Source organism: Pongo abelii, chromosome 11 (assembly GCF_028885655.2).
Source record: "Pongo abelii isolate AG06213 chromosome 11, NHGRI_mPonAbe1-v2.0_pri, whole genome shotgun sequence".
Classification (NCBI taxonomy): Eukaryota; Metazoa; Chordata; class Mammalia; order Primates; family Hominidae; genus Pongo; species Pongo abelii.
Window position 1 is genome coordinate 130,621,434 of NC_071996.2, and position 26,283 is coordinate 130,647,716.

General features: G+C 40.1%; 1 protein-coding gene across 2 annotated transcripts in view; it reads right to left on the reverse strand.

Moving 5' to 3' along the window:
• The window catches only part of COL4A4 (collagen type IV alpha 4 chain), a 155,593-nt gene that overhangs the window by 77,457 nt on the left and 51,853 nt on the right, over positions 1-26,283 (reverse strand). For both annotated transcript variants that reach the window (XM_054549909.2, XM_063713074.1), the window contains exons 9-22: positions 24,720-24,755; positions 22,276-22,338; positions 21,889-21,924; positions 21,638-21,679; positions 17,361-17,441; positions 16,532-16,585; positions 16,197-16,256; positions 15,277-15,321; positions 14,911-14,964; positions 13,026-13,095; positions 12,109-12,213; positions 7,539-7,703; positions 3,288-3,377; positions 2,087-2,250 (exon numbers count right to left, since the gene is read on the reverse strand). In XM_054549909.2, coding sequence (XP_054405884.1) covers positions 2,087-2,250; positions 3,288-3,377; positions 7,539-7,703; positions 12,109-12,213; positions 13,026-13,095; positions 14,911-14,964; positions 15,277-15,321; positions 16,197-16,256; positions 16,532-16,585; positions 17,361-17,441; positions 21,638-21,679; positions 21,889-21,924; positions 22,276-22,338; positions 24,720-24,755 — 1,065 coding nt within the window. The remainder of the gene's footprint in view (positions 1-2,086; positions 2,251-3,287; positions 3,378-7,538; positions 7,704-12,108; positions 12,214-13,025; positions 13,096-14,910; positions 14,965-15,276; positions 15,322-16,196; positions 16,257-16,531; positions 16,586-17,360; positions 17,442-21,637; positions 21,680-21,888; positions 21,925-22,275; positions 22,339-24,719; positions 24,756-26,283) is intronic.

The window sequence follows — 26,283 nt, forward strand, 5'->3', positions numbered from 1 at the left end:
ATCATATACACAACAAACATCAGAAACGTGGCCAGCCTACAAAGTAAAGCCTCATAGAGCAACTGAATTAAGTAAACCTTAGCCATGATAACCCTAGATAAACAAGCAGTCCTCACTCAAAGATGTTAGCCCTAAGTAGCAACTCAACAGGAAGCCACAAAAATATTTTAGAGCCAATAAATCTTCACTAAGAAGATTAAGTACCAACACACACAAAAATCACTACAGTAAAATGTTGAATTTAAAAAGGAGACAATAAAATGCAAACTACTTAACAATTGCAGCCATGCTCACGCACATACATGCATTAAGGACCTGGCATCCTATTGAGCAGAGGTGGCCAGTGGGCTTTGCACATGTGACAAGGGTACTGCTGGGACACCTTAATCATTAACTTCACTTAAGGCTCTCAGGTTGGAACCTTATTTTCATGAGATTTTCCAGGGAAAATGGAAAAAAGTCCTTTGGGGCTTGATGGTCAAGTTCCAGGCCATCCCAGGATTGAGCCTTGTTAATAAGGAGGGGACAGAGGGCTCTCTCCAGTCTCCAGGGGAGTACCCCAGTGGGCAGTGCTTTTATTATGAGGAATCAGACAGCTGAGAGGCTCTGCCTCAACCTGCTTCATCTGTGACTTTCACCAAATGAGAACCATCTTGAGGTAAATCTCACCCACTCTCTGGCACGATATCACATAAACTCTGACAAAGCCAGTATTTATAACCCCAGCCCAAACCTCTCATCTGAATCCTTAAGTTGAATATCATCCTACTGCCTACTTGACTTCTTGACTGGACTGTATAATAGGCATCTCTAACTTGAAATGTCTCAAATAGTACTGCTTTCTTTCCTCACCCAATGCCCACTCCTTCCATTGCCTTCCCATCTCAGTACGTGGCAACTGCCTTCTTCCAGTGGCTCAAACAAAAAACCTTGGTTCTGTCCCTTACTTCTCTTTTCCTTATATCCTATGTCCAAACTAACAGCCAACCTGTTGGCTCTATCTTCAAAATATATCCAGAATCTGACCACCTTGCACCACACCCAGCATGACCACATTAAGGCATTGGCTGTCATATCTCACCAGGATTACACAGCAGCCTCCCAGCTCATCTCCCAGCCAATGTCCCTTATCCTTATGGTCTATGCTGCACAGAGCAACCAGAGTGAGTGATCCATTTAAAACTATTGTCTCGCTCTTCTTAAAACTCTCCCCTGGCTGTTTCATGTAGTCTAGAGTAAAGGCTCAGACCTGACCCATCTGTAAAGCCCCATGCTCTGCAGCCCTTCCTAACCTCCTGCCAGTTCCTTGACTTCATTTCCTGCTCTGCCCCTCTCTCTTCTCTCCAGCTACAATTGATGGTGATGGCTTTTATCACCACATGACATGCTGGATATTTACTTGCTGATCTGTTAGATGGTCTGTGTCCTCTCTGAAGCTCTAGGAGGGCAGAAACTGGGCTCTGGTCCCTGCTGTATCCCCAGCACCTGAAACAAGGCCTAGAACATAGTAGGCACTCAATAATACCAATTAGTTGAATAAGTAAATGATGGATGAATGGATGAATAAATATGCTGTTTCTGTAGTCATTAGCATAATGTTTGTAGGTTCAAAACATAAATCATATATCACACTATAAATTAGAAAGAGGCACCTCGATTTTTATCTCTACATGTCTGATATGGTTTGGCTTTGTGACCCCACCCAAATCTCATCTCGAATTGTAATCGCCATAATCCCCATGTGTCGAGGGAGGGACCTGGTAGAAGGTGACTGGATCATGGGGAGGGTTTCCCCCATGCTGTTCTCACAATAGTGAGTGAGTTCTCATGAGATCTGATGGTTTTATAAAGGGCTCTTCCCCGTTCATGCTCTCTGTCACCTGCTGTCATGTAAGACATGCCTGCTTCCCCTTCTGCCATGATTGTAAGTTTCCTGAGGCCTCCCCACCCATGCAGAACTGCAAGTCAATTAAACCTCTTTCCTTAATAAATTACCTAGTCTTGGGTAGTATCTTTATGGTAGTGTGAAAACAGACTAATACAGTGTCTCTTTTAACTAGAAAGATGACTGGTAAGAGGTACTCACTGGTAGCCCTGGAGGTCCTTCAGCACCAGGAGATCCCAGGTCACCTTCTGTTCCAAGCCAGCCAGGGATCCCCAAGTCTCCCTTACTCCCCTGCCTCCCAGGAAGTCCTGGAGGCCCAGGGGGGCCCATGGGACCAGGTTCACAGGCACAGAGTCCTTCATTTCCTAGACAGAGGATCAATGGCAGATTTGTCATATTTCCTGAATAAAATCCCTAATAAGGGCTTCACTGTACAAAACCAATAGCCTAAATTAAGAACAAAGAGTCTGATATGCACTTATTGCAGACAATTGAGAGCACGTGCTGTGGGGGCTGGGTGTAGCATGGGGCACTGTGTGGGGTGCCTAGGCATGGGATGTAGGGTGGGCATACCATTTCTAAACAAATGGAGGGTTTTGTTCCTTAATAAATTTATCCTGACAAATTCTAGGGAAAAGCTGATATCCAATTCTACTGAAGAAATGTTAAAAATAATTCAACTTTTTTATTTTTAAAAGTTTTAAAAGCCTGTCCTTTGGTTCCTCCTGAAAAAAACTAAAAAAATTAATTGGTGAGTGCACAAACCCTAAACAATTAAGGAGACGAAATAATACATGAAGAAGGATTTTGATTGCATTGAATATTATAATTGATAATTCACCACAATGTATTTTCCAATTATCAGGACTTTTTGTCTTAAACAAATGTCTTCAGGGTAGTCAGACTCCTCATCTGTGTTGCTGCTGTCACACCCACCTGATTCAGTTGCCCAAAACAACTCCAAACAATTTAGAGTGGAGAAACAGAGAGACAGGCAATTGATGAGTCTGGGAAATATAGGTCCCACAAAAATCAAACATCAATACTGTCCTATCACTGCCACTCTCAAGGAATCAAGAGCACCTTGTGAGCAAAGTCACCATTTGCAGGCAAAATTCATGGCAGGCAAATGTTTCCTTTATATATATATATATATAAATATATAAGACACAAGGCTTTGACTTTTATAATATATAAGACACAAGGCTTTATAAATATATAAGACACAAGGCTTTGACTTTTCAGTGACTTGTAATCGCATAGCACTTATTGGAGTACTCTAGTGGGTGACTAAGGTGAGTAACAAATCTGAATGAAATGCCACATTACACATCTCAGAAATGCCCCCCGATCGTCCATGTACAGTTGTCATCTAGAAATTCTACCTTTGGTGCCTACTTGCCTTTTTCTCCTTTTGAGCCTCTTCCTCCTGGGGGACCCACTTTGCCTTTTATTCCTTGTGGTCCAGGGTTCCCAACACTACAGTATGTCGCTGTCGAGGAGGTAAGGGGGTGGGTAGAGAGAATCACATAATTTTTCTGACTGTCTTCTATAGAACAAGTGACTTTTACACTCACATCCTCCCCCACGTGCTTCCTTTACCAACCCCATTCTTTGCTCCCTTGTTTTCCTAGGATTGTTTCTGTCTGAAATAAGAATATACACACATATAGATGATGCAGTGGTTATGGCATGCTTCTGCTACCATAACCATTGATAAAGCCAACCCTAATCTCAGCCCTACCTTAAATTAATGGGTTGCAAAACAAGATAATGGACAACAAAACAAAACAAAAAAACAAAAAAATGGATTCAGTGTATGGCAAAGATATTCCCCCACTCAGCGATCAATTATTAGCTAATGAAGAAAATGGAAAATCAGAGCTTATAAAAACAAAATTTCAGAGATGTCAGTTAAAGATGACAGATAAAATGCAAACAGTCTGGCATCCTCCCCAAATCACAGTAGAGAAAAATAATATTATAAAAAACCATAAACCAGCCTGGTGCGGTGGCTCACACCTGTAATCCCAACACTTTGGGAGGCCAAGGTGGGTGGATTGCTTGAGGTCAGGAGTTTGAGACCAGCCTAGCCAACATGGTAAAAACCCCGTCTCTGCAAAAATCACAAAAATTAGCCAGCCGCAGTGGTGCGTGCCTGTAATCCCCGCTACTTGAGAAGCCAAGGCAGGAGAATAGCTTGAACCTGGGAGGCAGAGGTTGCAGTGAACTGAGATCGCACCACTGTACTCTAGCCTGGGCGACGGAATGAGACTCCGTCTCAAAATAAATAAATAAGTAAGTAAGTAAATAAATAAAATAAATAAATAAATAAAAATAAGCATAAACTCACAGGACAAGGAAAAAGGGAGAGGAACCAGCAACAACGAGTAAAAGAATTTGGCAGATCCTTAAAAAAAAAAAAAAAAAAAAAAAAAGCTGAATTTGAAGCAGGAAGCTTAGAAAGCTGAGAAAGAACCTGATTTACCCCAGAAATGTCTCCTAAATTTCAAGAATCTGTACCTCTGGAATAAGAACAACAGTGAGGTCCAAAACAGGATGATTTGTTTAAAAAAAACAGACCAAAGATCCCCTTCCTGAAATTGGCAGCAGGGAAAGAAAATAGACCCCCTACTACCCCCGCCAAAAAAACGTAGAAGAAAAACGCATCACAGCAAGCTATTTTAATTTATTTTATAATTAAAACAGAAGATGAGGGAGAGTATTGCATCTCTGAAACATGAACAGCCTGCTACAAAAGGAAACATTAAAAGAGAACAACAGCAACTGAAAATCATTGAAATTAAAATAGATATAGATATAGATATAGATATAGATATAGATATAGACATAGATATAGATACAGATAGATCATGAGAGCAGAAATTTAAAAATTCAGGTGGAGGGTTGTAATGTAGAATTGAGGAAATCTCCCAGAAAGTGTTACAGAAAAATAAACAGCTGGAGAGTAATAGAGTAAAGGTTAAAAAAAAAAAAAAAAGACATGTAGGATTGATTTTCTGACAGATAGAGTCCAGAAAGAGAAAAAAGAAGGAAAAAATGGAGGAGACAATGTTTTCAAAGGACACTTGATCTCTTCTCAGCCTTTTGGCTAAGATCGAATGCAAAGAAACACTTGAAGAAAATTTTTCAGAAATGAAGGATATAGGGCCAGGCATGGTGGCTCACATCTATAATCCCAGCACTTTGGGAGGCCAAGGGGGGCAGATCACCTGGGGTCAGGAGTTTGAGACCACCCTGGCCAACATGGTGAAACCCTGTCTCTACCAAAAAATGCAAAAAATTAGCTGGGTGTGGTGGCATGTGCCTGTCATCCCAGCTACTCAGGAGGCTAAGGTAGGAGAATCGCTTGAACCAGGGAGGCAGAGGTTGCAGTGAACCAAGATTGCATCACTGCACTCCAGCCGGGGCAAGAGTAAGACTCTGTCTCAGGAAGAAAAAAAAAAAGAAAGAAAGAAAGACAAGACAAGACAAGACATGAAGGCTACATGCTGGATTAAAACTGCTTACTGACTGTGTGCAAGCCAGTACAAATGTACCCACACTAAGGCAAATCAAGTGGAATTTAAGACCCCAAAAACAAACCAAAAAAAAGAGCTCCTATGAGCTTCCAGAAAGGCAAATGGATTTCAAAACCAAAAAATCAAGTATCTAAATGTTATGAGTTCTCAGTAGCCAACACTGGAAGCTAGGAAACAACAGAAAATGCCCTCAAAATCCTGAGGGAGAAAGATTTCCTAACTAAAATTTTATACTCAGCCAAACTAGCAATCAAAGTCCACAGCAGAATTAAGGCATCTTCAGACAAGCAAGATCTCCCAGCTTTGCCCTTTTATTTACACTTTTCCCCAGGAAATATAATGAGGTAGTAAAGCATTAAAAAATATATGGGAAATAGAGGGCCCCAGAGAAAGAGAGAGGATGGAGGAAAGAAAGTCTCAGGATATTGGTAAAGGAAGATCTCAAGACAGTATTCTGGCAACAAATTAAAAAATGCAACCTGACCTAATCTGAACAACTGAAAAAGCCAGAGGGGAGATTTATTCAAAGAGCTAATACTAATAGAATAGTTAATGAGTTAGAGTGTATAATGATGAAATTTAGATAATTCTGGGCAGTTTGAGGTTAAATTATAAGTATATTGAAAACCAAGCAAACAGACAAAGGAAACAAGACAATTGACAAGATGTTCTGGAAAAGCAATAATTTATACTATTATATGGCTCAGTTGGTGAATGGCCCTTATATAACCAACTATTCAGTGTAAACTCTGAATATTTATGTAACCAAATTATGACAATAATTATATTGTAGTTGTGGGAGTAGAAAATGTGCACGTGTCGGCTGAGGGGTTGGTGAAAGAAAGCTAACTTCATCTTCCGTAGAGGAAAGTCAAAAGATAATGCTGAATTGGAAAAATTGAGAAATAGCAATACAAGTACATTGAATGTCAGTATAGAGGCAAATAACAAAATATCCAGCCACATGTGTTGAAATGATTGCCCTTGGAGAGGAAGGATTAGGAGAAGGAGTTGTGGGGGATTTCAGTTATCCATACCACACCTTGTAGAACAGTTTGACTCTTAAACCTGAAACTGCCCTTGCAAAAATTCTCACAGTGAAAAAATGGTGACAGTGAAAGAGATATGACCTAAATAACTTCACCTTGTCTTCAGCCTCTAAATTGCCCTTGGCCATTTCTGAGCGTGGGCCAAGCTAACTTTGAAATAATTTAGTTATAGTTTAAATAATAATAGCCCTTCCCAAAACTAAACTGCCTTCATAATGCTAATAAAAGACCACCAGGTAAACAAAACAAAACAAAACAAGAAGGGCCTGTATTCTGCTAAGATGTAGGTATACTTAAATAATTAGCAGCATTATTATTCCAGAGGTCACAAGATTTGCAATCTCCCCAATTACTCCTATAAATGATATCACTATTATAAAACCTAAGATTGGCCTTTTGAGATGTCTTTTCAGACTTTTGCATTTCTGATGACTGGATGGCTCCACCTAGACCCAAGACTCATGACTCAAGGGTCCCGTGGCCCCCACCCAGAAGTGGATTTAACACATGAGGACCATTTTCCACATCCCCATGATTTCATCCACAGCCCCCTGCCTGCCAAACTATCTTTAAAAAACCCTAGCCTCCAAATTTTCAGAGAGTCTTTTTTATTTTTATTTATATTTCATTTATTATTTTAGTAATAATAAAACTCCAGTCTTCCATTTAGCCAGCTCTATGTATGTTAAATGCTTTCTCTATTGCAATTCCCCTCTCTCGACAAATCAGCTCTCCCTGGGCAGTGGGCAAAATAAACCCACCGGGCAGTCACAAACCAAGCCCATATATAACTCTGATGAAAATTAAAACTACATTTAAAAAAAACTGCTATTATTTTACAAAGTTCTATCATTTACACTGAAACTCCTAACCAAATGATTGCACATACTTTAATTGATGTGAAAGTCCAACTTCAGTTTATTTGTTTGTAAAAGACTACCAACTTAGCTCATGAAACATCATATAACTTTTAAAATATTTTAAAAACTATGCTTTCTTAGTGACACTGCTAATATCAAAAGCAGCATAAATGTTAATGAATACGAATAAGGAGTACTTTACCACTTGATCCTGGGAGGCCCTGCAGGCCTGGTTCTCCAGGCAAGCCAGGTGATCCTGGCTTCCCTGGTTTTCCTGGAGCAGAATCAGGTCTCCCAGGAATACCAGCTTCTCCTGGAAGCCCAGGAAGACCAGGAAATCCTTGTGGCCCAGGGGGTCCTATCATGCCTGCAAGATAAATCAAGAATGAAAATTACATATACTCTCAGAGTAAATGTCTCTGTAGAAGAAATCAAGATCAGTACACACTTGCTTAGGTTGTCGAATTTTTTAAAGGGAAAGAGATGGAGCTGAAGGCCATTATGCTAAGTGAAATAAGCCAGACACAGAAAGAAATACTGCATGGTCTCACTTATATGTGGAATCTAAAATAGTCAAACTCATAAAAGCAGAGAGTAGGATGGTGGTTCCCAGGGGCTGGGGGAAGAGAGGAATGGAGTGATGTTGGTCAAAGGGTACGAAGTCTTAGTCATGCAAGATAAATAAGTTCCAGAGATCTAATGTACAGCATGAAAATGATAGTTAACAATACTGTATCTTATATTTGAATTTTGCTAAGAGGTTAGATCTAAAATAAATCTTCTCACCACCTCCCACAAATGATAACTATGTAGACGTGACAAATAGGTTAATTAGCTGGAATGTGGTGATCATTGTACAATGTATACATATATCAGAACACCAAGCTGTGTATCTTAAATATAAACAATTTTTATATGTCAGTGATATCTCCATAAAGCTATTTGCTAATGCTCTAGATGACAGCTTTCAGAAGTAGAAAAAAAAAAAGTGATGTATGAAGTTTGCTTTTCCACAGAACAGATTACTAGCCATAAAGCAGGAGTTATAATAATTTGAATAAACTGCATTAAAAGAAAAAAACATAGCTCAAAAATAAAGACAATATCCCAGCCATTAAAATGTCTTGCCTCCTTTGAAATAAGCACACAGTGGAAAGAAATGGGTTTAGACAATCAGATTTTCTTACCTTTTCCCCATTCTTTAGAGTTATTGGGGAAGAAACATATTTGATTTAATTAAAATGATTACTTTTTCAATCTTTCTACCTTGATAACTTGGTAAAAATAATCCAAATAAACATATTAGCATACTTAGTGGGTAAAAATATAGACTCACATAATCATCTATGTAGAACATAAAATATTGTACTTATCACAGCAGTCCAGGTTGATGGGGAAGGATGGAGGTGCCAGATTTGAACTTAGCCTTTCCCTCTCTAGCCAGGAGACCTTAAGCAGGTTATTTAACTTATTGAGTATTCTGTATATATCTCCAGAGGCTTGTTATGAGGATTAAATAAAATAATCCATGTAAGAAGCTTAGTGTAATATCCAGCAAGAGCACATGCTCAGTGAATGTTCAGTGTGTTCAGATGAGGTCAAAACGAATAATGCAACAGCAGGAAATCCTGCTTCCCCTTGACATCCTACTCCCCTTGCTGCTGTCTTTGGCTTAAAGATAGCTGAAAGCTGGCCAGGCCCGGTGGCTCACGCCTGTAATCCCAGTACTTTGGGAGGCCGAGGCAGGCAGATCACCTGAGGTCAGGAGTTTGAGACTAGCCTGGCCAAAATGGTGAAACCCCATCTCTACTAAAAATACAAAAATTACCTGGGCATGGTGGCAGGTGCCTGTAATCCTAGCTATTCGGGAGGCTGAGGCAGGAGAATCGCTTGAACCTGAGAGGCGGAGGTTGCAGTGAGCCAAGATCGTGTCATTGCACTCTTGTACTCTAGCCTAGGCAACAAGAGCGAAGCTCCATCTCAAAAAGAAAAAAAAAAGATAGCTGGAAGCCTCTGTGAGAGTGACCACCTCTCACAGCTTTTTTCCTAAGCGTGTCTGGCTCCAGATCCTCTCTGTGGAAGACTGCATTTTTCACAGATGGCCATCACGGGAGCTCTGTCCCACACCCTCTGGTTGAACTTTGACATGTCTCTATCAAAAGGTGGGTGTGTTCCCTCCCTCTGAATGAGGCCATTAGAAAAGATGATTCAGCTTCTGCCTTGTGAGCCAAAACACTTGAGACTGGAGTTCTGAGCTACCATATAAGCAATGATAAGAAGCTACCATATTGTAAGGAAGCCTTAGTACAGAGCCCACCCAGGGAGGCTCCTGAGGCTACACAAGAGAAATCAGAGAGGTGTCCAGGCAGGCCCAGCCCTTCCTGAACTCTTAAACTGCAGAAAGAGTGAGAGGTACTGTACTGATTGCTATTGTTTCAAACCACTAGGTTTTAGGAAATTTTTTCAGCAAGAGATAACTGAAACCCTGTCAGTAATCAGTAATGTAGCATGTTTATTAAATTAATGGCTGTCATTATTGTGTCCATATGTGCTGGGCTTCAGTAGACTTACAAACATATTCACTCCTCGAACAATCCTGCAAAGTTTATACCTTATAGATAAGGCACAGAAAGTTTAGGCCAAATATCTGTGGTAATAATAGCTAATATATTGAATCTTTACTATACACTAGACTGCAGTCTAAAGGCTGTATACGTATTATTTCTTTCAACCCCAAGACCTTGTTTTACAGATAAGAAAACTGATGTACAGAGAGGTTTAATAAATGTCCAAGATCACACAGCTTGCAAGTAGGAGAAATTGGAACTTTTCTAGCTCATAGTGCAAATGCATTAAGTATTTCACTGTACCACATTATACTATATGGCTTTCACTAAATGCTAAGGTAGGATTTGATTACAAGTGTCTGACTCTGAAACTGTGCTTATCTCATGGTAAATACTGTAGATAATTACCAAATTATCTATAAGATATTGTATACATTGTATATATAGTAAATACTATAGATATTAACAATAATATCTATAATTATCTACAAATTATATATACAAGTATATAATAGGACTAGATACACTCCTGTGCTTAGAACAAAATGAAAATGAGCTCCTGTGGATTTGGCTGCCATCTTGTCTTCAAGCCATTTCTAAGACCTGATGTGGACTCAATACAATCAGTCATTGGAGGAACCTGGGTGCTGCCTGCTGCCTTGTCCCATTGCCAGGAAGAATGCTTAACCACCTGCCAACAGGGAGAATGGGCTACAGTGTGTGGCATATTGCAGTACTGTCCACCCAACTGTAGAGCATGAAGTCAATAGAGTAAGTTGTGACAGCATTAAATTTGTTTTATTATAAAAGAAATGAATGGGATAGAAGAGTGTGTCACATACCAAAAATGTATACTTTTGTATATTTTTGTCTGAAACACCTGTACATATGGATACATACATGTTTGTGTAATGTAAATGTATATGTTTTGCATATAAATGTAATGTAAAATCAAATGCATTTCTTACTATGGGTCATAGTCTAGATTTGAAAGCTATTGGGTTAATTTATTTTTTAAAACCTTGTGAATTAAGAGGTTTCCTGGGTTTGAATCCACTAGAGACACTTGTTACTTACTATTAGATCTTCACTTTAATCACTGTAGACACTATTCTATTGCAAACAAGCCTGATTGGAGAATTCAAAGACCAGAGTCCAGTGCTTTCTGACCAATGGAATACTCTACATTATTTATATACTCCTGGGTCAGTTAGGCTAAGGCTGTGCTATCTGAAGGTTAAGTGAACTAGACAAGGCTTTTCCACCTTTGTGGTTATTGAATCCTGCAAACTGAAAGCTAGATGCATGGAAGATTAAACAAGAGTTTTGTAGTTAGCAGTCGAACATCTCAGAAAACTTCTCACCTCTTCTCGGTAAATATAACAAGAGACACAGGCTGGGTAAAACTACATTTACTCAAGACTTTTCTCCTCACAGGTTTAATCAGTTCTCCTGGGTTCACAGACTGCAAATACCCTCTAAACCTCAATTCCTAATCTTACTAGGAATATTAACCAGCGCAGCACCTGAAGGAGTTCAAAGTCCTTATGACAACAGGACTGTTTCCCAGGCTTTTTACCAAATGCCAGTGTAGCCCATCATTTTCTTATTTTTGTTTTTGAGGCGAGGGAAGAAGACTATTTCAAAGTAATTACGAATGAAAGTTTTTTTAATCATAATTTTTACTTCCACCTTTCATGCAGGAGATGTAAGCGCGGGATTAGGTGAATGTACTAAATTTTACAAGTAGATGTCAACAGGGAGAGCCTTCCAGAAGGGTGGGAAAACATGGGGAAACACTAATCCTAGCAGCGGTTTCCAAGCCTTATCTGCATGCGATAACTTTGTGGGAGGCCTGTTGTTATACACACATATTCCTTACAACACCCCTGTGATACTGATTGAATGTTCTGGGGTGCAACTGAGAAACCTGTATTCCTCCCAAGTAAGTGATTAATTGGTTTGAGTTCAGTGGTTCTTAACCTTGGCTATATGTTACAAATACAGGAGCGCTTCTATAGTATCAGATCCCCAGGCCCATCTCCCAAGAGTCCAACATTCTTGGTCTGGGGTGTGCACAGGCATCAGTATTATTTTACACAATCCTAAGGTGATTCCAATATCAGCTACGGTTGAAAGCTACTGGTGCTGATGATGATGCAGGAAATCTGACCTGTAAAAGCCAGGGCATCAGGGCATCCGTACCTGCACAGGCTTCCCCTGGTCTGCCCAAGAGACCTGGGGGACCAGGTGGTCCAACATCCCCTGTTTCTCCATAGCGGCCAGGGAACCCTGGGTCCCCTGGTGGGCCTGCCAAAGATAATGGCACATGAGAATAAACAAATGATATGTGCATTTTAAAATTCAGACAACAATTACTGTGAGACTCAGTAAAGTATAATTAGGAGACTTTTTTGCAGCTTCTCATTACATTTAAAACTAAATATCTTAAATGTGAACCCCCTTGGCTGTGCCTCTTCCTCAGACACGTGAACTTTGAATGGGGCTCTTTGTCATTGATTTAGGCTACTCCTTTCGGTGGCAGCATCTTGATAGGTGTTAGTCAAATAGTTTTGTTTTTGTTTTTGTTTTTCAGATGGAGTCTCCCTCTGTTGCCTGGACTGGAATGCATGATCTCAGCTCACTGCAACCTCCACCTCCCAGGTTCAAGTGATTCTCTTGCCTCAGCCTCCCAAGTAGCTGGAATTACAAGCATGTGCCACCACACCCAGCTAATTTTTGTATTATTAGTAGAGACGGGGTTTCACCATGTTGGCCAGGCCGGTCTCGAACTCCTGACCTCAAGTGATCTGCCTGCCTCGGACTTCCAAAGTACTAGGGTTACAGGCGTGAGCCACTGAACCCAGCCAGTAAAATAGTTTCATACAATTTTTAGCGATTAAAAAAAGACTTTCTGAAAGATGACAATAAAAATCCCAGCATACAGTATATGTACTGAAAAAAACCTCAGGCACATGTATAATTATACACTCATGCTACAGTTCACGCATTCAGCCTGCCTAGTGTGCAAGCTATGGAAATACTGGGCCAGACTCTTCTGTCCTGGCCACTCAACTCCTATTTCTGCATAATTTATGGAGGAACTGAATAGGAATACAAACCTTTGAGTGGAAGAGGTGGAGTCACCAAAACACCTGGTGGTCCTGGGTGCCCTCGATTTCCAGGATCCCCCTGAAATCATTCATTCATTCACTTTTTAAAGGAATATTAATTTTACTCATGTTGCCTGGCATTAAACCAATATTAGAATGACCATGTGCCCATTCATATAAGAAGCAGAGATTATGGGCTGAATAGAGAAATGAAGCATCCATGGAGTTTTAGGAGCAGCAAAGATGCATATAATCTCTTACCTACAAGTAGTGGAAGTAAATAGCAAGTCACAAAGCTTCCACAAAAGAAAAGAAATTTAACTCCAATGAAATTATTCTATGCCTATAAATTGGATACCTCTGATGTCACCAAGTTTCTTAGATATACTATGAGCATTAACGTCTAACTTGGCATCGATGACAAATAGTTTATTCACCTAACAAGGTCTGAATCTACATTTTATTTTAGCAGCAAATAGTGTCCCCCTAAATCATGTCCCTTTAATGCCACCATGGCTTTAAGGGAACACAATTCCCTTGCACATGCTGAGCAAGTGCCAGATGTCAGATCACAGAAGTTAAAAAGGAAAGAAAAAATGCAGTGGTGTTAAAAGCAGAAAACTCTCTAAGAGGCCCTCTGTTTCTAATCTCAATAAGCCCATGCATTTTTTTAAATTCTCATGATTATTCATCTTCAAAAGGATCACTTCTCAAATGTAGAACATAATAATGCTTAATATGACATGGATATGATAATATGATAATCATGCATAACAACGCACAGCATGCATTAAAGTAATATACAGTCAGCACTCTTATACAAAATATTTTTTAAATAATAAAAATCCAACGATAAAAATAATAAAACAATAGAATATGACAACTGTTTACATAGCATTTACATTGTATTAGAGATTATACGTAATCCAGAGATGATTTAAAATACAAGATTGGGCGTGTAAGTATTATGCAAATACTACATCATTTTACATCAGGGACTTGAGCATCTGAGGATTTTGGTAGCCTAGGGGTTCTGAAACTAATCTCCCACAGACAACGAGGGACAACTGATATGGTTTGGCTGTGCCCCCAGCTAAATCTCATCTTGAATGGTAACTCCTACAATTCCCACCTGTTGTGGAAGGAACCCAGTGGGAGGTAATTGAATTGTGGGGGTGGGTCTTTCCTGAGCTATTCTTTTTTTTTTTTTTTTTGAGATGGAATCTCGCTCTGTCACCCAGGCTGGAGTGCAGTGGCACGATCTCTGCTCACTGCAAGCTCCGCCTCCCAGGTTCACGCCATTCTCCTGCCTCAGCCTCCCAAGTAGCTGGGACTATAGGCGCCTGCCACCATGCCTGGCTAATTTTGTTTTTGTATTTTAGTAGAGACGGGGTTTCACCGTGTTAGCCAGGATGGTCTTGATCTCCTGACCTCATGATCTGCCTGCCTTGGCCTCCCAAAGTGCTGGGATTACAGGCTTGAGCCACCACACCCAGCCTTTCCTGCGCTATTCTTGTGATAGCGAATGAGTCTCACAAGATAATGGTTTTAAAAAATAGGAGTTTCCCTGTACAAGCTCTCTCTTTGCCTGCTGCCATCCATGTAAGACGTGACTTGCTCCTTCTTGCCTTCTTCCAAGATTGTGAGGCCTCCCCAGCCACGTGGAACTGTAAGCCCATTAAACCTCTTTCTTTTGTAAATTGTCCAGTCTTGGATATGTCTTTATCAGCAACATGAAAAACAGACTAATGTAACAATTGAATAAAAAATTAACTGTATCTCTTCTAAAAATTACATTCTTGAATGATTCCTGGCAATACTTTTAAAAATAAATTAGATAATATTAAGGATATAAACTTTTATCAGGATATATTAAAATAGGCTCACTTTTTACCTTTGGGCCAATTAATCCAAATAGCCCAGGATCTCCAACCAGTCCTAGTTCTCCCTACAAACAAGCACAAACATGCCTTAAAAAAAAAAAAAAAGTGACTGGGTGACAAATTATCTCATTCTCATTTAATTTAAGCAACGCATTGCCCACTGAGACCATGCAAAGTCTTAACACTGTTCGTCAGCTGCATCAGACAATCTTGTGCTTCAATTTTTGCACCCACAGCTAAATCCTTCAATCCATAAAATGAATGTTTCTGCCTTCCTAATTACTGTGTTTGCACGCAACAGTACAACTTCTGAATTATACTAAATTGCATTTACTAATGAAAATGTATTTATTATCTCCATAATGAGGTACCTTTACCTTTAATCCTGGAAAACCTGGAGATCCATAGGAACCAGGATCCCCCTAATAAATTCACAAAAATCAGGATAAACAGAATTAAATCAGAATGCATTAACCAGCTCAGTGCATCATTTTTCACCTTATCAAATTGTTCCATGGATATTTGGTCTTGTTTGCAAAGCTAGCTGAATAAAAGGAAATAAATATAAAATAGATTCCATTTCTTTATAGCATTTGCTACTTGAAGTGATCTTTAGTCTTATTCCAAAAATCCATGTCATTGCCAGTGTTTTAATTAAGAAGTATTTTTGTTGTCGTTGCTTTTCCAATTTTAATTTACTTAACTTAGTGCTTGCACTGGGCCAAATATCTTTAAAATCTCTGCAATATAATTTGCCTGGAAATTAATAGTTGCTCTGTGCATCATTAGCAATAAAAATGACCATGGAAACCAATATTGCCCCATTCAGGACTAAATCTAGAACCAAATAAACTCAAAGCCCATGCCAGATGTGGTTTGGCCTCCATGGTGACTCTACAAATGGACTTTCTATTAGTGACACGTGGTGATGTTTGGAGCTTAATATTGTACTTTTTTTCTAGCTACTGCCCCTAGATCACCAAGTTTCCTCAAATAGACTTAAATTAACTATTCCAAGCTACTTTCATACTGGCACTGAGGTGCCAGACAAGAGATGCCACAATCCTGTTACTTTTCCCAAATCCTTCTATCTTTTGCTTGCCTGTTTTATCTAGATGATGTCAATGGAAGGATGCTCTGGGATATTTAGATATTCCATAATTCTTGTTCAAAACGTTTTGTTCTTACATGAGCTATTCTTCACTTTTGAGCTTGTGGGACTACTGACCTGCTTTTATAAAAACATGAAAGAGAAATATCTCCAAATTCACTGATGTTAATAGCAAATGATGCTTACCCGAGGCCCTGGAAATCCGGGAATACCTTTTTCTCCTTTTGCCCCAATACCGGATTCTCCCTTTAAGAGATGACAACATTTAGAGGGGTTCAAGCAACAATATTTCAGCAATGGGGAAAGCAAAAACAAAATGAGAAACAAAAATTATTGTCAGCAGCTTAAAGAAAACAACTACTTTAGAATAGAGGCTCTATAGGATTATGATAAGATAGTGAAAAATTCTGGTAATACATATTAGCACTTAAAGCAATGATAAAGACCATGAGAAATAACATTTTAAGTTAAGATAGTACATCACACAAATGAAAAAAAGAAAAGATACTTAAATAAACTACCTTGCGTCCTGGTGGTCCTGGCAGTCCAATCATTCCGGGAATTCCTTTTATACCCTAAAAATTACAACGAATATAATTTGGTCTATTCTTATTATTTAACATACTGAATCCCATCTCCTTCAGAAATCATCTCTTTTTACAACCTGTTTCACCTTTAAAAAAAAAACCTTAAGACATTACTCTTCACCTGTTCTAATTAGCACACTTATAAACCAGACACTATTTGAGCCAGTTCTCTATGTGAGAGGTATATGGGACACCACGGTGGACCACCATGGAGCCAGGCAGCAGATATAATTTGGGAATGCAGCCATTGAAAAAGTGGCTCATTTTGAGCAAAGTAAAGAAATTTAACCCAGCAACTGAAAAGCAACAACAGAATCTGCATGTGGCACCAGTAGTATCAGCACTGGTAGCTGACAGAGGAATTAATATTTTCCAAGAGTCTATTACGGCCCAGTTCTATGCATTTGTTATCTTCTCAATTATCAAGACATCAAACTCTTCTGTAACATCTAAAGGACAACTGGGCTTCTGGTGGTGTTTTCAATCCACACATCAAAACATTAACAAGCACACGTCATAATTTAGCAGCCTGAGTTAGGTCTGCCACTCAGCAGCTGGGTAAACTTGAGAACACTGGGAACCTTCCAAGCCTCATTTTCAATGCTGCATGATGGGGCCAATAGTAGTACCAACCTATTAAAGTAGGTTTGAGACTAGTGCAGTGATGCATAGAAAGACCTCTGTACTTTGCTGCCACAGATCCATGTTCAAAAAATATTTTCTACTGCTACTTTCCAAGGTGACATATGGATTTGGGAATTACCTTTTCTCCTTTATAGAGACAAAAGTCAGGTGGCTCTACCAACAGGGTGGGTCCAGGAGAACCTTGCTGACCAACCTCACCCTTAAAAAAAAAAAGGAAGATAATAAAAATTTTATATTAATTTATGTTTTGAAGGTTTTCACCCATGTATTGTGGTATAATGCTTCCAATCCTATGTGTCATGGATTTAAAATACAAGTTGTGGCAAGTACATCATAGAATATAAAAGGATATTTACTGTTTTTCTTATAAAAATTTAACACACACTTATTGTTAAAAATAAATTTAATAAACGAAAATGATTCTTAATCCTACTATCCAGGGCCAGGTGCGGTGGCTCACGCCTGTAATCCGAGCACTTTGAGAGGCTGAGGTGGGTGGATCACGAGGTCAGGAGATTGAGACCATCCTGGCTAACATGGTGAAACCCCATCTCTACTAAAAATACAAAAAAAAAAAAAAAAAAAAAAAATTAGCCGGACGTGGTGGCGGGTGCCTGTAGTCCCAGCTACTCGGGAAGCTGAGACAGGAGAATGGCGTGAATCCGGGAGGCAGAGCTTGCAGTGAGCAGAGATCGTGCCACTGCACTCCAGCCTGGGTGACAGAGCGAGACTCCATCTCAAAGAATAAATAAATAAATAAAAAATCCTACTATCCAGAGGTAATCTCTATTAAAACTTTTATATAACTTTTTGTGGTGTGTGTGTGTATATGTGTATATATGTACATATATGTGTATATAGGTGAATAAACAATTTGTTTTATGTTTACAAAAATATAATCAGAATACTATATAATAAATATATAAACATGATTTAAAATATACAGCATATTTTATTAAATTTTTAAATAATTTTATATTTTTCTTACAACAATATTTTGTGAGCCTTTTTCTATTATACTAAAAGCTCTTCAGGATCCTGATTTTTTTTTTTTTTTTTTTTTTTTTTTTTGAGACAGTGTTCGCTGTCACTCAGGCTGGAGCACAATGGCGCAATCTCAGCTGACTGCAACCTCTGCCTCCCGGGCTCAAGCGATTCTTGTGCCTCAGCCTCCCGAGTACCTGGGATTACAGATAATGCACCATCATGCCCAGCTAATTTTTGTATTTTCGGTAGAGATGGGATTTCGCCATGTTAGCCAGGCTGGTCTCAAACTCCTGGCCTCACATAACGATCCTGATTTTTAATGCCAATACAATAATCTATCATAAGAATGTACTGTAATGTATTAAGCCATCCTACTCTGGTTAGATTAGATTATTTCTATTTATTTTCAATAATATTTTAAAACTGTAAAATAATAGCCACAATTTTTATTTATGCCACGATAGATGTTTTTCTACTGAAGAAAAGAATGTTTCTTGAATGAATTTTGCCACAATCATAAATTCTCACCATTAATTAGAAGATAAATATTTTGTGCTTTTCTGGGTATTACTATTATTCTACACTTAGTATGATCTTTCCTCTTTGCCATAGTTAAGAACAGGCTATAGGTCACCCATGTTTGCAAACCAGGCCCTTACTGGCTCTGTCACTTGAGACAAGTTCCTTAAAGCCTCTCTCAGTCCTCATTTCCTTACTTCCTTGAAACCTCATTTCTCTTCTCTGCTGAAATGGAGATTGTAATATTACTTATCTCAAACTATTCTGTTGAATAGATAATACACATAAAATGCTTCCTGTCTTGAGGGTAACAAAGTAAATTCCCCAATATATCATTACTAAAACTACTAATGCTTTTGATAGGTGGAATTTTTAGAAGAATATCAAGTTTAAATAGAAAAAAAAAGAGTTCAATTTCTACCTAAACCTGGGAAATTGCAGAAAAGCCAGATTAGAAACACTGTCTGTTTTGTTTTGTTTTTTTCCTTGATTTATCTACGCACCTAACACAGTGTTGGTGTAGCACCTGCCCTAAAGATATCTGCTGTGTGAATAAACCATTGAACGAGCACATTAACAAAACATGAGTAAATGCATAGCATATATTGGTAAAGATAGCCACTCTTATTCTTGTAATTGAGATAAACCGTAACAAAACCCTTAAAAGGGACAAGCAGCCAGCTTCTTCAAAATATTGGTCATATTGCTATTTTTTTTTCATATTGTAAAAGTATCATATACTCAGTATAGTCAAAAGTACAAAGAAGGAAAACTATGAAGAATTAAAATGTAAAAGGTCCATAACTATATCATGTAGGCATAAATAGCAGCAACCATTTAGGGCAGTGTTTCTTAAAATGAGGTGGGCAAACACACTCTAGAACATTTGAGAATTCTGCATCAATATTTTATCTTATTTTATTTTATTTATTTATATTTTTTGAGAGTAGTCTCACTCTGTCACCCAGGCTGGAGCGAAATGGCACAATCTTGGCTCACTGCAACTGCCACCTCCCAGGTTCAAGCAATTCTCCCACCTCAGCCTCCCAAGTAGCTGGGACTACAGGCACGCACCACCATGCCCGGCTAATTTTTGTATTTTTAGCAGAGACGGGGTTTCGCCATGTTGGCCAGGCTGGTCTCGAACTCCTAACCTTAGGTGATCCACCCGCCTTGGCTTCCCAAAGTACTGGGATCACAGGCGTGAGCCACTGGGCCTGGCCCAAAATTGTAAAATTATGTGTTCATTCACCTGACAATCTAAAAGAATTAATCTAAGCACATTTGAGATCATTTGAATGGCCACCTCATAGCCAAATACTTCCAAGTTATTCCACAGCCTGAGTTTGCAAATGTGTCTGATTGGACTGGCGCAGAAAGTCACTAAGATGCCAATGCTTGCTGGACTTTGCAATGGCACACGGGCTTCTGTGGCTTTGACGAACATATTCCAGAGCTCCATGGCTTCCCGAACTTGAAAAACATTGTTCTGGTATATTTTCATTCAGTCATTTCTATAGGCCAGAGATTCTCAAGGTTGGGGGAAGGGAAAAGCAGTTAGGCAACCCCTTCCCGCAGGGACATCTGGCAATGTTTTGATACATTTTAAGTTGGCACAATTGGAGGGACGGGATGCTACTGACATCTAGTGGGGAGAGGCCAGGGATATGGCTAAACATCCTGTAACACACAGGACAGCTTCCACAACAATGAAATAGCAGCAGCCTGAGGTTGAGAAATCCCTCTCTGTGTATATTTTAATGTCTTTCTTGTTGCTGTTGCTTTTACAAAGTTGAGTTTATATTTTTGTAACCTGTACTTTCTGTTCAGCATTATATCATAGGCACTTCCCCACATCATGAAGTCGTCATACATATTTTTGATTCTTGTGCCGTTCTGTTAAATGACTATACCATGACTTACTCAATCACGCTGGAACTCCATGAGAGCAGGGATCAGGTCTGTCTTGCTAAATCCCCACACCCAGTGTCAGTCCTAGCTTGGCATGGAGCAGATGCTTAATATTGACTTGCCCTCAGTTGTTGAAAGAGCCACTCACCTACTGCTGGACGTTCAGATTGTTTCCAGGTGGGTTGCCTTCTTAAATCACTCTTCTTTTTTTTTTTTTTTTTTTGGCTCACTGCAACCTCTGCCTCCCAGGTTCAAGCAATTCTCCTTCCTCATCCTCCCGAGTAGCTGGGACTACAGGTACGCACCACCATGCCCAGCTAATTTTTGTATTTTTAGTAGAGATGGGGTTTCACCATGTTGGCCAGGATGGTCTCAATCACTCGACATCATGATCCACCCACCTTGGCCTCCCAAAGTGCTGGAATTACAGGCGTGAGCCACTGTGCCCAGCCCTTAAATCACTTTTCTAAAGCTTATTCTTACTAAGTTTTATGCTTCAGCCAAAAAGGACAGTGGGTGTGAATGGCAGGGGGAGGAGACAGGGAGGAGGGGTGTAGAAAAAGAGTGGGTTGGAGATCGTGTATTGCTCAGTGCTCTTGGTTCCAGTCATTTATATGTGTATTTATATGCATATTTAAGGGTGGAGTTTAGGACTTATGTGAAATTAAGCAAAACAAATCCGTGATTTGACAAAACTGTTACTCTGGACATAATATATTGTCAAAAATGTTCAATCTGTTTGCTAGGGTGAAACATGTTACACAAATTAACCTGAATGTAGTGTTAAATTTTGTCAGAGCTTTCATTTTACAGTCAAGGGTAATGGTGCCATAATAATTCAGCAAAGAAAAGTTCTCAGCCATAAAATTGGGTAGGGACTAGATAATGAGTACAAGTTCAAATAATCAGAACAGCCTCCACCCCTGAGCAGCACACACACTTCACCATCTGCGCCTCAGAGCAAGAGGGAATTCTTACCGAGTCTCCCATTTGCCCCTTTATTCCCACACCGGGATTTCCCTGAGAAAGAAATGAAAAAGAATCTAACTGCTTTTGAATTTTAAAAAAGTAATTAAAAGCAATTAAGACTTCTGGCTACACAATTTATTGCAGTTTATGGAATACTTTGGGAAGTCTGATAAGAGGAAAGCCATCATCTGACAAATATCAGTGGTCAATTATTTCATTGTTCGGGGCTCTATTGATATATCTTGCTCATGACTGCCTACCTTCAAACCTGGACGCCCTGGTTGGCCCGGAGGTCCCTAAATCGAGGGAGAAAAAAACACAAATCAATCATCAGACATAGAAATCAGAATGTGCCTTCTTTTGTTACCCCAAGGTCCCATTTAGGAAACCCTTAATTTTAAAACATGCAATGATGGAGTTTCTATCATGGATGGGCTGTTTTCTGTGAAGATGATGTCAGTGTCTCATCCGCAGGGGACCTGTGCTTCAAGATGGAGTCCCACTGATAATGGTGGGTTTTCACTGATTCATCGATTATAATCTCTGAAACTGCCCACCTGTGTCTGACCCAAAATGGCAACTTTGCTTCTTTATTTTCATGTAGAATCTGGTTTTTAAAGGGATCACATCAGCAGTGCTGTACTCACCACTAACCCTGGCTCTCCAGGATATCCTGTGGGGCCCGCCGGTCCTCCTGCACCCCAAGATCCCTATAACGTGAGAAAAATCAGTGCATCTGTTACCCAAAATTGTAATCATCTTTCACAGAAAGAGTTGCGTGTGATCCCATGTGGATAAAAACCTCTAAAGAAATCACAGCCCCCAGCACATCTGGCCTGCTAGGACATTTTCAACAGCAACTTTGATGCAGCCCTAAAAGGGCACCAAGCAGGCTGGGCATGGTGGTTCACACCTGTAATCCCAGGACTTTGAAAGGCCAAGTGGGGCGGATCACGAGGTCAGGAGATCGAGGCCATCCTGGCCAACATGGTGAAACCCCGTCTCTACTGAAAATACAAAAATTAGATGCGCGTGGTGGCGGGCGCCTGTAGTCCCAGCTACTCGGGAGGCTGAGACAGGAGAATCACTTGAACCAGGGAATCAGAGGTTGCAGTGAGCTGAGATGGCGCCACTGCACTCCAGCCTGGCGAAAGAGCAAGACTCTGTCTCAAAAAAACAAAACAAAACAAGCACCAAGCTAAAGGTAGCAGCACTCTGGTAGTTGTGATAAATTCCTTCATTTAGGGTCCAGTTAAGACCCAGAGATCAATCTATCTATTTACAAATACATCCTGTAATAACAAAAGTGGAGAACAAAGAAAATGCATTACTACTTACTCCTAAATTCTGTTACAATTTTGATATACATCAGGATGCTTTTAAAGTATTATTATTGTATTTATACTTTTTAGTATATTTTTAAAACATGGTCTGCAAGATCTCAAATTGGTGAAATATAGTCCCTAATTTGAGATCAAAATGAGTCAGCCATACAAAATTTTCTACAACATGTAAGTTGTAATACAAATATACACAAATTGCCAAGAAAAGGTTACAGCCAGGCTAGCCTGGAAGTGTGGAGAGATGTTCCCTGGGCTCCTGCTGACTCTGCCCAAATCAAATGATTGGGGAGTGTATAATGAAATTGCTCTGTTTAGGAGGATGAGCTGATATTTATCTTAACAGCAACATTGAGGTATCACATTTATTACATGGACCTGAGCTTCAATCGTAGTAAGGAAACCAACCCAGGAAAGTCGTTCCATCACTAGCCAGAAGTTACAGGGCAAAATTATAGCTTAACTTTTGGAAGGCAAAACGGAGTCTCTGTCGCCCAGGCTGGAGTGCAGTGGTGCTATCTTGGCTCACTGCATCTTCCGCCTCCTGCGTTTTAGCAGTTCTCTGCCTCAGCCTCCCAAGTAGCTGGGATTACAGGCATGCACCACCACGTCTGGCTAATTTTTGTATTTTTAGTAGAGACGGGGTTTCACCATCTTGGCTAGGCTGGTCTTGAACTCCTGACCTCGTGATCCACCCGCCTCAGCCTCCCAAAGTGCTGGGATTACAGGCGTGAGCCACCTCACCCAGTCTTTTTTTTTTTTTTTTTTTTTTTGAGATGGAGTTTCAGTCTTGTTGCCCAGGCTGGAGTGCAATGGCGCCATCTCAGCTCACTGCAAGCTCCGCCTTCCGGGTTCGAGTGATTCCCTGGCCTCAGCCTCCCGAGTAGCTGGGATTGTAGGTACACACCACCATGCCTGGCTAATTTTGTATTTTTAGTAGAGAGGGGCTTTCACCATGTTGGCCAGGCTGGTCTCAAACTCCTGACCTCGTGATCCACCCACCTCAGCCTCCCAAAGTGCTGGGATTACAGGCATGAGCCACCACGCCTGGCCGGCAAAACTGCTCTCAATTTTAATCTTGTAAACATCGAAAAACTGGAAAGACTAATATGATAATTTAATTGCTGGTCTGGGCGGCCCTCGGTGCCCCTGCAGAAAACAAAATTATAAGTGAAGCATTTTTGCAAAAATATCATAACACAAAGATTACACAATATGAATACTCAAATTATGGCATTTGTGATTCACACATTTACTGTTTAGTTTTGTGAAACTTTCTCACATCAGAAACATCAGAGAGATGAAGATGGGCAAAATATTAAATATAATATACAAATATTGATTCACCAAGCAAAATGGTAGCAAGAGGCAATGCAAGATTATTCTACCTGGTATATATTATGTATGTAGTTGCTAAGTGGACTCACTTTCCTAAATATTAAGTGGCTGCACATACCTGAGTAATGCCACAAGATCATTAGAAGACAGAAGAGGAAGGCAGGAGAGAGCTTGATGAGCTTCAAGTACAGCTTCATGGGCATGAGACTGGTGCAGTTACACAGGGCCCCATGCTTCATGTTCTGCAGTTGCCATCTCGAAATGCTTAATAATTTTTGAACAGGGAACCCACATTTTCATTTTTCACTAGGTGAGCCACACAAATTATGTAGCTGGCTTTGCTGGGATTAAAACGTGGATCATAGGCTATTTGAGGAGGAAATAGAAGCATAGAGCCTGCTCAGGAGACTTACTGGTAAGCCAGGCAGTCCTGGGTCCCCTCTGTCTCCCTGCAAAAATAAGAATGCATTGCTTTAAGTCCACACAATGTTCCTAAAACACAGATTATGTAAAAATAGAAATATACACAAAATTATCTGGACTCCTCTAACTGTGCAGTTTGTTCAATTTTTTTGGTGTTGACTAAAATTGAGGAAGGGATATGCAGAGGCGATTTTCTTTCTCCTTAAGCTCTGAATTCTCCTTCTACCCAACAGAGAAAGGTCGCTGAAGTAATGACATGGAATCAAAATGAGATTTTTGTCTTTGTTTAAATTGTTCTAAATTCTCAATCCAGTGGTCCCGTTTCCTCACAGTTTACCTGTTGCTGGTCTGGTTCCACACCTTGCTATGCTTTATAAACATCTTGACCCCCTTGACTACCCTAGAGTGGACAGAAAAGAAACTCAGGTGGAAATTGCCTCTCACCAGCTTCTGTCTACCTCTATCGCCTTGTGACTCTGTGCTGAGACTCAACCTACTTTAAAAGATCAAAAGCTATATATTCTCTTGAAGGAAAGCTCTTTTTTTAAAATGTAAAATATATGTAAGTTAAAATTTGACATTTTGGCCGGGCACGGTGGCTCAAGCCTGTAATCCCAGCACTTTGGGAGGCCAAGGCGGGCGGATCATGTCATGAGATCGCGACCATCCTGGCTAACACGGTGAAACCCCGTCTCTACTAAAAATACAAAAAATTAGCCAGGCATGGTGGTGGGAGCCTGTAGTCCCAGCTACTTGGGAGGCTGAGGCAGGAGAATGGCATGAACCCCGGAGACGGAGCTTGCAGTGAGCCCAGATCGCGCCACTGCACTCCAGCCTGGGTGACAGAGCGAGACTCCGTCTCAAAAAAAAAAAAAAAAATGGACATTTCAAACTTTTTTGAGATGGAGTCTTGCTCTTGTCGCCCAGGCTGGAGTGCAGTGGCGCCATCTCCGTTCACTGCAACCTCCACTTCCTGGGTTCAAGCAATTCTCCTGCCTCAGCCTCCCAAATAGCTGGGATTACAGGCATGCGCCACCATGCCCAGCTAATTTTTTTGTATTTTTAGTAGAGAGGGGGTTTCACCATGTTGGCCAGGCTGGTCTTGAACTTCTGACCTCAGGTACTCCACCCACCTTGGCCTTCCAAAGTGCTGGGATTACAGGTGTGAGCCACCGTGCCCGGCCCATTTCAACCATTTTTAAGTGTACAGATAGTTCTGTGGCATTAAGTACATTCACGTTGTTATTCACCCATGACCACCATCCATCTCCAAAACTCTTACGTCTCCTCCAATGGAAACTCTGTTCTCATTAAACACTAACTCCCCATCCCTCTTCCCCGCAGCCACTGGCAACCACCATTCTATTTTCCATCTCTATGAATTTGACTATTTTTAAAACTTCATATAAGTGAAATCATACGATATTTGACTGGTTTATTTCATTTAGCATAATATTATATCTTCAAGGTTCATCCATGTTGTTGTATGTGTCAGAACATCTTTCCTTTTTAAAGCTTCTACAGTCTTCCATTGGATGAATATACCACATTTTG